Source organism: Centrocercus urophasianus, unplaced genomic scaffold, assembly GCF_019232065.1.
Source record: "Centrocercus urophasianus isolate 14NV4802_14NV808 unplaced genomic scaffold, USGS_Curo_1.0 seq_14, whole genome shotgun sequence".
In the NCBI taxonomy this organism is placed as follows: Eukaryota; Metazoa; Chordata; class Aves; order Galliformes; family Phasianidae; genus Centrocercus; species Centrocercus urophasianus.
This window is the reverse complement of record NW_024884586.1, coordinates 27,728,428-27,740,817: the sequence shown is the minus strand read 5'-3', so window position 1 is coordinate 27,740,817 and position 12,390 is coordinate 27,728,428. Positions and strand designations below refer to the sequence as shown.

The window sequence follows — 12,390 nt, the reverse complement described above, 5'->3', positions numbered from 1 at the left end:
AAAAAATGGATTTCCCAAATCCTTGATAAAGCTATTTCATGTAGACATCTTTATAAAAGTCACAATAAACCGTATTTTAAAATTCTTATTTTTGTATATTACAGAATCTGCTGTTAAACTGAAGTGCTGCAGACATACTGTCTGTACTAGCACTGTATCCTAGTTGGGCAGGGAGCCAAGTATCCATGTTTTATTTTATACTTTTATCAGTAATGTCATTTCTATAGCTCTCGCAATATTAACCTCAGTAGGGCTGGGATACACCTAATGTTGGCTTCTCTCAGAAACTACTCTTTAATTCCAAAGAGTAAGAACAGATCTACTAGTGATCTTTTCAATATATTTTTTATAAAGAAATAAAAAGGGCACTGAAGGCATCACAAAATGGCAACAAAGTTTTGAAATATTAAGAGAGTGTTCGACTGTCATAAATAAGAAAGCCCACTAAAACCTTTATAATTATTAAAATTAAGTGAAAGAATGTTACAGTTATCTGGTGAAAGGGCAACATCATTTCAGCCATTTAATAGATTTTGCTTTTTGCAAAGTAGTTTAAGTGGAGACCAAAAAAAAAAAAAAAAAAAACACCTGAACTTCTGCAGCCTACTGAGTTGGAAAACAGCTTCAAGTAAATCATTTGAGCAAAGAGTTTAAGTAATGCTTTTACTACTTGTGTTAGAAATGTTGATATATCATAGCTGATGTTAGTATTTATTCCATAGTTAAATTATCCTCCATCAGCTAATTAAACTCAGTCATAAACTTATTAAGCAGTATTTCCTTGATCATTTAAAGTATTTTGAATGATACTCTATTAAACATTAGCAGGCTTTCCACCATAGTAAAGCTTGCAAGATTCAGCTGAGTATCTCCCATTTATGCAGACTTTCCTTAAGAAGAACACCTAATTCATTTTGAAAACTTTATTATATCAGAATAATTATTCTCAATTCAAGAGCAATAATTGCTGCACAGATTTCTTCTATACAGTACCAAGCAATCCCAATCTCTTTTTCACTGCTATGCATGAGGAAGATCTTAAAAATCCAAGTACAAGAGTGACCAGAACCTTGTCGGATTACTGTATGTAACCAGTAAGAAAGGATGCTGCTACTCATTTTCACATTCAGGCCTCATGCTGAAGAAGCAATAGTCCTTGAACATAATTTTTGACTGCTATGCTATTAAAAATATCTTTAATTGACTTACTGATTATTAAGCATACATAAGTAATGCCTGTCTTTAACACAACTGCCAGGCTTTGCTCAATTACTGTACAAATCAATACACGTTCAGAGGTGGTTTTATTTTTGAAAAAGAAACTGGAAGGTAAGGCTAAACTTCATTATAGAAAAATATGATCCTTTTGATATCTATACCTACATGTATGTATGTATACAAATATACATTATATACATTAAAATGAAAACACAGACACTCCTACAATTGATCTTTTTTTTGCAATTGTATCCTGTTGTCACTAAAATAATGAAATCCTTCAAGCTCACTATGAAAATTTCCTGAGTCATGGTATTTCCCATTATCACAACCAAACCATCTTTGTGTCAGCACTTTCATTGTTGCTACTCGACAGCTGCATCAACTGAGGAGTTAAACTCCAAAGGAAACTTAACAGAACTTCTGAAAAACAAATTCTACCCTGCCATCATTCACACCGAATTGTTACATCATTTTCTCTGTAGACACGTGTTATACATCCTGCTTTTGAAAGACACAAATCCAATTTCTGTTAAAGGTTCTAATAGTATTTACTTGTACGTTCCATACAAAAGCAGAAAGAATATATCTTCACTACCAGAACATGTTTACTAGACAACAGTGACAATTTCAGCTCAGGGAAATCCTCTAATTTCTACTACACTGAACACCTTGTTTTTTCACAACACACAAAACATGCAAAGATAAAAGTCTATCGTTAATTTTCAACTGTATCCTCAAAGCAGCCCTAGTCACTAATATTTACATATCACAGCACTGAGCTGTCACAGTATCTGAATGAATCCTTAATTGAAGTCCTTGTATTCTTAGCAAATTAAATGGTACGGCCAAAATAAATAGATTGGGCAACTTCCTCCTCGTTTGTAGCTCATAATATAGATTTCAATTTCACAGAATCATAGAATGACCTGGGTTGAAAAAAGACCTCAAAGATCATCTAGTTTCAACCCCCCTGCTATGTGCAGGGTTGCCAACCACTAGACCAGGCTGCCCAGAGCCACATCCAGCCTGGCCTTGAATGCCTTCAGGGATGGGGCATCCACAACCTCTTTGGGCAACCTGTTCCAGTGTGTCACCACCCCCTGAGTGAAAAAATTCCTCAGAACGTGGAGTGGATTAATAAAATACAAGATTAAATGTATTTTTGCCCTGGTCACAAATTACAGGAGAACATAAGAATACTTCAGAATTCTTCCCAATACAAATAAGAAATCAAACTCAATAATACGTGAGAGGGTTCACCTATTTATTACACAACAGAATTAGCCTTTACCTTCAAAAATTAAAACATAAGCCCAATAAATAAGACAAACTCTCTTTCTCTGCAAGAAAGTATCTAATGTCTGTGTTTGTAAGCTATGTACTTTAATGTAAGAAGTACTCAAATTGACAGTTGCTTGTACAAGCATGCATCTTCTAGTTCACCTGCAGCGTATCTGTAACATTATTACCCCTTTCTAGAGCATAGGGTAGAAGCATTAGAATACAAACAGCAATACTAAACTTGCCACACTTCTATTTTCAGAGGCTAACTCCACACACTGTAATAACCTGTTAAAGATTTGGGGAAATGGCCTCAAATTGCACCAGGGGACATTTAGGTTGGATATCAGGAAAAACTTCTTTACAGAACGGGTAATTAAGCACCAGAATAGGCTCCAAAGGTAGGTGGTTGAGTCACCATCCCTGGATGCATTTAAAATCCATTTGGATGTGGTGCTCAAGGATATGATTTAGCAGAGGGTTGCTAGTCAGGATAGTATGGTTAGGTTGTGGTTGAACTTGATCTTGAAGGTCTTTTGTAATCTGAGCAATTCTATGATTCTAACATTCTATGCTAGCACTGTTTCATTCTGCGCATTTTCTACCAGCTGAGAACATACAAAACAGCCACTACAACACCCACAGATGTACACAGATTAGTTAGAAATAGACATTTTAAAACAATAGCAGAGTAAATACAGAGTAAATAAAAATAGCAGAGGAAATACAAAAAGATCATGGCACAAATGAAAGAGGAAGAAATATCTAACTTGCCTACTACTTAGCAATGACTTCCCACAAATATTAATGAGAGATATATATGTGTATACATATATATATATATTTAAAATTTTATAATATATGTACGTATATATTTAAAAACTATATTAAAAAAACAATTTCTTATTTGGCAAAACCCTTTTTTCTAACATTTCATCTGGTCCACATACTCAGTCCCCCCCTGTCAACAACTATTGCCAGTTTGGCCTTTCTTGACTACAATCCTAGCTCATTTTGGTGCAGGCCAAGTGCTAGTAGCATGGAACTGTAGTAAAATATGTATCTATATATATACCTATATATATATCTATATATATATCTATATAAAAATTACATGCACTTTGCCATAGGAGGAGCAAAACAAAGCACTGAAATCTCACCATCTCAGAGGCTGGCAAAGTGCTGTAATAACATTTATTTTATTTCCTAGATTTGTCACTTTTCTCCCCCAGGTGACAGCTTTCATTTTGTTTTATGTTGTTACCGTTGTCTAATCTGAAGATGTTCTACAGTGGGATCCTATATGGCAATTTTAAACCAGCTGACAATAACCTTCCTTTCCTGGTTACTTTCTCCAGTCCATTCAGTAACAATCTATGAAAATCCCAAAGCCAATGGAGCCACTTAAAAAAAGATCATGAATATGTCCTAGCTGTACAACCTAGCTTTGAAAGTTGCCTCAGCAATAAAAATAAAAAATTAACACACTCAGTTTTCAATTTCTGTTTGCATCCCTCCTGTACCACACCACACACCAAGGAAGCATAAATGAATGTTCTCCTCTGCTCATCTCTGTACAAAAAAGCAGTAAGAAAAAAAAATAAAATCACACTTACTTGGTGTTAACTCTGGGTTTCCTTTTAAGTTCATCATCTTTGGAATTGAAGGCCCATATATGTCTGCATCAAGCAAACCAACTTCTTTTGCCTGTGTAAGAACCGAAGAAAAAGTATTTATTTATTTCAAAACCTTTCTTTCAAAACATCTTACAAGCAAAATTTAAAACTGCCCACAGAAATAAAATTACAATCTCAACTTCAGATGGAAGTTATTACTATTTCTTTTCTGTCTAAACTGCAATTGGAGCATGAAAGATAACACTGTGTACAATTTTTAGCCAGAGGTCACAAAATCTAGGTTCTCAAAACATATAATCCTCACTTGCACATTTTGTTATTTACAGTGTGGAGCACAGACTTTATATTAACCAACATTATAAGCAACATTCTCTCTACTCCATGCACACAGAAGAGCCTTTTAAAGGTAGCACATTTCATTGTAAAAAATTAGCAACATTTTGAAATACATATTGAGATCAGAATTACATCAATGACTCCACAAAGAATGTCAAAACATTAAAATCTATTATCTTCCTTTAAGAGGCCAAAATAAATTTTGGCAGATATGTTGAAAGTATCATAATCTAAGTCTACAAAGCCAACTAAGCAGGTATAGCATTTCAATGAAGTGTGAAGGAATACTAAAATATGGGTTTATTTAATAACACATGGTACCTCATGCAATAAACTTCAAATGAAAGTTATTTCAGCTATGTAGTCTAGACATACAAGATTCATTCCAACTTTTAAGCACATACATATTTTGTGGGAATGAAAATATTTTTCCTACAGATGGCAAGACAAACTACCAATTACGAGGTTCTGCCAACTATGTAATAAAGAGCAAACTCTTTTAAATGCTGAACATCAAGTTTCTCACATATAAAAAGCATTCAACATTTTGCAAAATTGCAGGAAAGTATGTTTAAGGGCTTGCTTGAAAGGTTAATAAGGCAATGGGAGCTTTTCCAACTATGCTGAATCACACTTTCACTATTAATGCTTCAAAGTGTGTTTCACTTTTCTGAAAAAAGCTTTCATAATTTAGAATCACATTAAGTTTGTTTTCTTTTTAAATCAAGACTTCGGTGGGAAAGATGTAGACAAAATATAAAGGCTTGGTAATAACTATTGTGTTTGTGGTTGGAACACAACCATACGGAGGCTTTTAATGCAGGTCTACAGAATCACTAGCTTTTAACAGGATTTCTCAACATGAACTATATTCTGTTGTACCACAGTTTGTTCAGTTTGTTTCTTAATGCAAAAACACACTTGGGTTAGAAAACTAAGTTCAAGTCATTACTTTTAAATTGACAGGAATTTCCATTTACTATCTTACGCTAGTCTAGACAACTTATGCTAGTAAGACACCTAAGTCTGACCCTATTTACTCCAAATGAATCAATTTCTTTTTCTAGGGTTGTTTCCAGGGGAGGGGGGGTTGCATTTTTTCTTTTCAACTATTTTGTTTAAATTTAGTGAACCCTAGCAGCTGAGCAATTTAATGTATTAGGTAAATCTCACACAAGCCAAATGCATCTTAAGTTTTATAGCCAAGAAGTAAAAAACAACACTGTGCATTTCTACAGCTGAAATTTTTACTACAATAACCAATCTAATTTGGGGTTAGTTATTCAATATACTTCTTTATTAAGCAGAGCAAAGCATACATAATTAAATAGATTATTTCATTTGGAGTTTTTAATACTTCTTTCCTTATAACCTATGAAAACTACTATAACAAGGCTCAAAAATTACTCTGACAAATTATTCTGCCTATGTATGAAAGCTGCAATTTTAAAAAAGATTGAACAGACCCATTTTAGGTTAGCTTTCAAAGACATCAAAAAGAATATCAGAGCTTCTTTGTTCTTGTAAAAAAAAAAAAAAATGCATATTTTAACAGATTATAAAGATTCACGACTCAGTCCCTTTATCTGTGTCAGCAGCTAATTGAACCCATCAAAACATCATCTAAGGGCTGCGCCACCTAATTACTTCTCAAATTAAAGTAAATATTTGCAGAAAAATCTACATACTGTTTTAAACCTGACTGACATTCCTTCCCTCAACTTTTTAAGGGTTCCTCTCCAACAGTGACAAGGATCATGAATAACTGGCTACTACCACCTTACTATGCACTATCATATCATTTTGTCCTCAGGCTAAAGGGACTGTAGACATAGGATAATCTAAATTAATTAAATTGACTTCACGACCTCCTGAGCATAATCAGATCTTCACCACCATACACTGCTTATTCTTGGGAGTCTACAGGAACACTAACATCATATCTTTCTATGAGTGCATCAAATTTCCTGCAATTATTTAACAAACACGTGAAGGAGAAGAAAATATTCCTCAGCTGCCTTGGTCAGGAAGACTTTGTAATTTGGAATAGTAGCTGCATTTGCAAAGCTGACCTTGTTACAGTCCAACAAAATAAACCTGACAGTTCTCTAGAAATATCAGCGCATTTCCTCAAAACCAAGCAAGATGTTTGTCTCTGAGATGTACTGCTTTTGTTCTTGGACATAGTTCAATGCAACTGACATCTTGAAACAAGAAAAACTCAGATTCTCCAGTTTCTACAGCTCATGTTACTAAAAGCATGAGCATTCCTATGTGAACGGTGCTTTATCCAGGCTGACAGAAGAAAGACCTTCTGGAAACTTCTTTAAATCACTAGAAGATCACCCTAAAGATGGCCTAGGGTAGGTTTTCCTTAACTAAGCAATTCAACACATTAGATAAAAAGAGTTCACACCGTCTTAAAGCAGTGGATTTTACAGGGAAAAAAAATGATGCAATAAGCTAAGGGTTTGAGTTTTATTTCTCTCAAACACCACTCCATTTGCAGCATGTGAACATCTCTATAATACTAATGATGCTCTTAAAGATTTAATTACATCACAGAAGAATTATGGCAGCTAACCAGAAATCTTCTAAGACAGGTCCTGAAGACATCATTCAGCATCTACTGAATGCTTTAAATCCCCAAGAGACTTTGATACAGATCCAAATGTTACCACGTGAAGCTGTCTGAATCAAAGGACCAATACCAGATACTTCTCATGCTCATTTAAGTTCATTCTAAATGCATGTCTTATAATAACCAAGATTTTTTTAAACTTCTATTTCATTAAATATTATGGATTTACCTACATAATCAGTACCACACATAAATCAACACATCTTCTAAAGTGGTGTTGTGTTAACACAAATCCTAAAAGATAGACTTAACATCAGTCAAGTAAAAAAAAAAAAAAAAAACCTAGGCAGAAGAAACAGTTAATAAGCAATTGATCAAAAGCAGGGCCATGAAAGCAAAATAAAAGAAAAAAAAAAAGCAAGCAAGCTCTAGGACTCCTCTATATTACTTTTTCAGTGCAAGATTTAACGCTGCTACACTGCATCCTGTTACCAATACAGATAACATCTCAATCATTTTCTTCTTATGGGTTTATTTTGCGCTCTATTCACAAATAACATTAACTCCCTCCAGCTGGCAAAGTAATACTCAGGTTCAAAACAGCTGTTCTCAAGCCTTTGCCCGTCTCCTTCCACCTGCCCAGCTGCAGATGAAGGGCTGACTCAGTCTGAGTATACCACACTTTAGAAAACGCCTTCTACACATCCAGACTTTTTGTTACACACCTGCAAGTCCTGAACAGCTCAAATTCCGAAGACATAACTGCAAATGTATCTATTCTCACCTGATTTAATCACACACTTCTAAGTCATTGGACATACCTACACTAAGTTGAAACAGAACACCAAACTAAAGCAGAATTGTAGAAAACTTTCCTAGTGAATAATATAATTACCAATATTACACCAGCCAGTGAGAACACAAAATTAAAACAATATCCTTGCCATGTGAAAACAAAGATAAAACCTCCTGGCGCATTCAGCAAAAAAGTGTATTCAAACAATAACGGATTATAACATACAGCTTATCAGTGCTTTTCAAGTTTTTTCCCTTTCTACTGAAACAATCTTTACCACAGTATAACTACTGCTTGGATTTGTTCTTTCTGCAGTATAAATGCCATCTTTTCACCTTCCCAACAAATGACTGGTGATCTCAAAACAGTAGAAAAGAAACTACAGAGTGAAAGACATGCAACTCATCTTCATTTTCTGCTTTTGCACCCTTGACTGTCTCTATTCTTACTTCACTGCCACTGATCTTCTCAATAAAACTCATTTGCCCAGTTATGCCTCCTTAAAGACTTCTGACAAATACTCAGCACAAGGTTCATCTATGCAATCACTGCATTTCTTACCCGAGTACAAATCTAATGAAGTTTGCTTTCCAATTTGAAAATTTATTTTTTCTACACCAAGAAATGAAAACATTTTTCAGTCATCAGGTACAGATTCTGTAGGTACAAGAAAATAAACTGATACACAAATGAAAAATAATATATATTTTCCCATATATCACTGAATGATGAAAATAGTACAGCTTTACATGGGGCAACATGCAATTTGTAGGCATACACAATTTTATTTAAAAAATCCTTTCATTTATCTTTTTCTCTGTATTGCAATTATTCAACTCATACTATGTTTGTTCTCTCAGGCAGGCAACTTCTACTACATGTAGTCTGTGCACAGATGACACAGGCACATGCTAATGACAAACTGATTTGTGTCTATCCTCTTATCAACTGTTTAGCAGACAATTAGGAGATGTTCACTCATAGTTTATTAAAAAAAATAAAGTCTACATCTTGCAGAAAATAGGAACTATTACTTTTTTTTTTTTTAAATCAAAATGCAACCAGTTTCATTCACGTATCACAGATGAGCCCTCCACATAAAATCCTGCGTTCAATACAGAATGTGGTGATTTGCATTGATTTCTTCCAAGTTGCCAACTGCTTTATTGAGGAACAAGTCTGATAAAAGACTATGTCAGTAGAAGGGGGAAAAAAAAGGAAAAAAAGAAAACTCAGTTCACAAAGAGCTGCTATTAATAGCTGTTAATCAACATAGCCTACATTACTGCTAAACACCCAGAGACTCTTGAACAGCATTAATTTCACTTTTGCTCATCTGTTCTGATATTTTTTCCATACTTGGTAAAGCACATGCATCCCCACTGGATTTTAATGGATGATACTTTACTTTGAAGTAAACTCTGCAGACCAGCAGAAATCCCTGGTGTTCAGCCAGGAAGGGATGGAGACACAGGTTAATGATCTGTCATTGCTTTGTATAGGAATGATTCTGTAAACCAGAAGCACTCCCAATATTCAGCAGCCGCAGCCCCTTCCAAAGGCAACTCCACTTTCTAAGCGAAGGTGCCAGTTAAGTTTAGAGCTGGTGTTCTTAATCCACAGCCAGTGACTCTCAATTTACCCTTCTAATGTGGTTATAGAATTAGAGCTAATCCTAAACTGCAAGCAATAGTATATAGGACAAAAGAGAACTTTAAAAGCAGGATGGGCTCTGGATTCATCGTTTGACATACTGACATGTTGAATAGCCATCTTTTAATCCCTAATTCTCTCACTCTTTCAGCTAAATACTACTTATGTGCCTAGCTGTTAATTGGATTAAAGCCAATAAAGGCCAACAGCAATTTTGTCATTATCTGTCCCAGAAATGCAGGCTTGTTTTAAATACTCATTCTTCTGCTGGTTTAAATGCCCTTTTTCCCTCATATGAAGATCTTCCAGCTTTCTGTCAGCTACAGAACTTCTCCAGCATTTTTTTCTACATTAGTTTTGCAGTAGCTCTCGCTCAGATTTCTCAATCATCAGACACCAGTAATTATGCCTTCTTTGGCTTTCTTACACTTCATATATCTAATCAGGTGAAAAAAATATAATTTGAAAAGCACCATTTTGCAAATAAGCCACCAAAATCCCCAACACTTCCACATGCCTCACCTCACGGGCAGTGTGCTGAATTGTTATTGTAAACACACACCACTTTCACATCAGTTTCAGACTTCTCCAGTAGACTTTTAATGTGTGTAGTTAACTCCATACATAATGCTTGAAACCTCCCCCCCCCTTTTTTTTTTTTACTCTTCAAAATAAGTACAGTGATTTGATAAATCATTTTAAGAAGTGGATTATTAAGAAGATGACTTCTATGCATTTTTTACTTGGAAACAGATTTTTAAAGCTTCGTTCTTTCCTTTCCTCAGCTGATTGAGAAGCTGGGCTGTCATTACAAGATAACCCCAATCAATTCTCACTGGCATCTCCAGCTTTACTGATACTATTTAGCATTAAGAATCTAGCATGAACACATTATCTATAGCAAATAAAGCCTTCTCCTCTAAGCAACAAAGGTGGCTAGAGAGATGCCTAGAAATCGAGTCCTGATAATTGGGAAGGTTACATAGGAGGACAAAACAGGACAAAAGTTTCCCTTTAAACTAATTCCTCAGAGAAATGGGGCCATTGTTATCTAAATTCTTTTACAGGACTACACAAGGCCACATGTAAAATATATATCACCTACTGATCTAATGGTAGGATTTTGTAAGTTTAGTTACAGAAGCCAATATCTGAAGAAAAAATGCTGGAACGAAAAGAAAATAGGGTGAGTGGGTTTTGAGTAATTCAAAAATTAATGTGCGTTGCTTGATAAAATAAATGTTTTGAAATAACTTTATCACCACGACAGTGATTCACACCGACCCTGATCATAGCCACATAGCTTCTGTTCCAATCACAGTACGTCTGTGCAATGCCCACGCTCACACCTGCACACCAGCCAGATCCCCGCACGCCGCAGCTACGCGTAGCCCCGCGCTCCCCCCGCGCCCCCGCCCGGGCTCTGCGGCCGTACGGCTCGGCGCCCTCTGGCGCTCCCTCTGCCGGCCGGCTGCCACCGCCCGCAATCTTCACGGGTTGCTCAGCAACCTACGAGTTTACTCGGGAAAAAAGAGGCCTCTCACTGCAGATCACGGACGATGTACCCCAAATTTCAGCCTGCTCTGTTCGCCCCAGGTTCCCCGACATGGCGTGAAGCCACAGCACATCAGCTGCTGCTCGCTTCTCCTCACGTGCTCAGACAGCTCCGGGCAGAAGCCATTTGCTTAATGCTTTCAACGCTAATTCCTTCCGTATGGTTTTACTGCTTGCCTCTCTGTCCTTCACAGCACCAAAACCATCCTACCTTATAGTGAGGAAATGAAGTCTACTTGGAAAGAACAAGAGAGACAGAAGCAATCTGACTGGGAGCCTGCCTGCAGTGACAGCACAGCACACGGCCTCCAACTGGATGCGTGCCATCCTGAGTCATGCACAGCTGGTGTTTGCTCACTAAAATACTCTGTTCATAAACAAGCAATCTCTATCCCATTATTGCTGGCACCTATTAATTCAACTTGTTTCTACTATAATAAATCGGTCACAGCCAGGCAGCTTTCATAAGTAGTCATTCTAGTCTGAATATGAATCGTCCTGGCACAAAATCCAACAAACTCTTCTCAAGTGCCCCCAGGGAGTCAAACTGACACCAAAAGAACCCCTCCACCCCCCCAAAAAAATAAAAATCAGCTATCAAACTAAGCAAACAATTAGAAATAGAATACAGAGTTAAAACTTTAAGTTATTTATCAACACAAAGAAAACTGCACGGATTTATAGGTCTTGGTACAACCAAAAGAGTTGACACAATTCTTAAGTAACCCATCTAAGTACCAAGATCTAATAAACCAGAAAGGGATCCTGTTTGTCTCCCTGGCCTTGCACCAAAAACTTAGGAAAAAGAAACAACCAAACAAAAAACAAACCCATGACAAAACAACAAAACTACAGCCTATGATTGTAACAGCTCAGAAAGCTTCCCAGTTAAAAAAAAAAAAAATTTGAAAAACTGCCTATTTATAGAAACAGTGGTTCTTTTCTCTCTGACTGCAGAAAGCAGACTTTTAAGAGAAGATGGAAGAGTGCTTTTTTGTTGGGTGTATAATCAATAGATATCAAGATGTTACAATCACAAAACAAACAAGAGAGCGAGGTGGACTATGATAACAAGAGAGAACAAATGGAAGGCTTACCCTTATGCTGAGCTCACCACAAAACACCAGAAGGAGGGATCTCCAGACGAGATCCTTCCCCACTGGTAGCCAGCTCTTAAGTAGGTCTAGGAGCCAGGCTCCAGCCCTTCCGGCAGCACAGGTGAATTGCCTTCACCTGTGCTCCTCTGGCTGACTCATGCCTCGCCTCAGGTGATCAGTCAGAGGTTCAGGCCGTGACTCAGCAGTTCCCATACAGTTGGGGTGTTTTTTTGG

The 12,390-nt window shown here is 36.5% G+C and overlaps 1 protein-coding gene across 1 annotated transcript in view; it reads right to left on the bottom strand.

Moving 5' to 3' along the window:
• The window catches only part of NUBPL (nucleotide binding protein like), an 80,923-nt gene that overhangs the window by 59,882 nt on the left and 8,651 nt on the right, over positions 1-12,390 (bottom strand). The window contains exon 4 of the mRNA XM_042814048.1: positions 4,119-4,209. Within this exon, the coding sequence (XP_042669982.1) occupies positions 4,119-4,209 (91 nt within the window). The remainder of the gene's footprint in view (positions 1-4,118; positions 4,210-12,390) is intronic.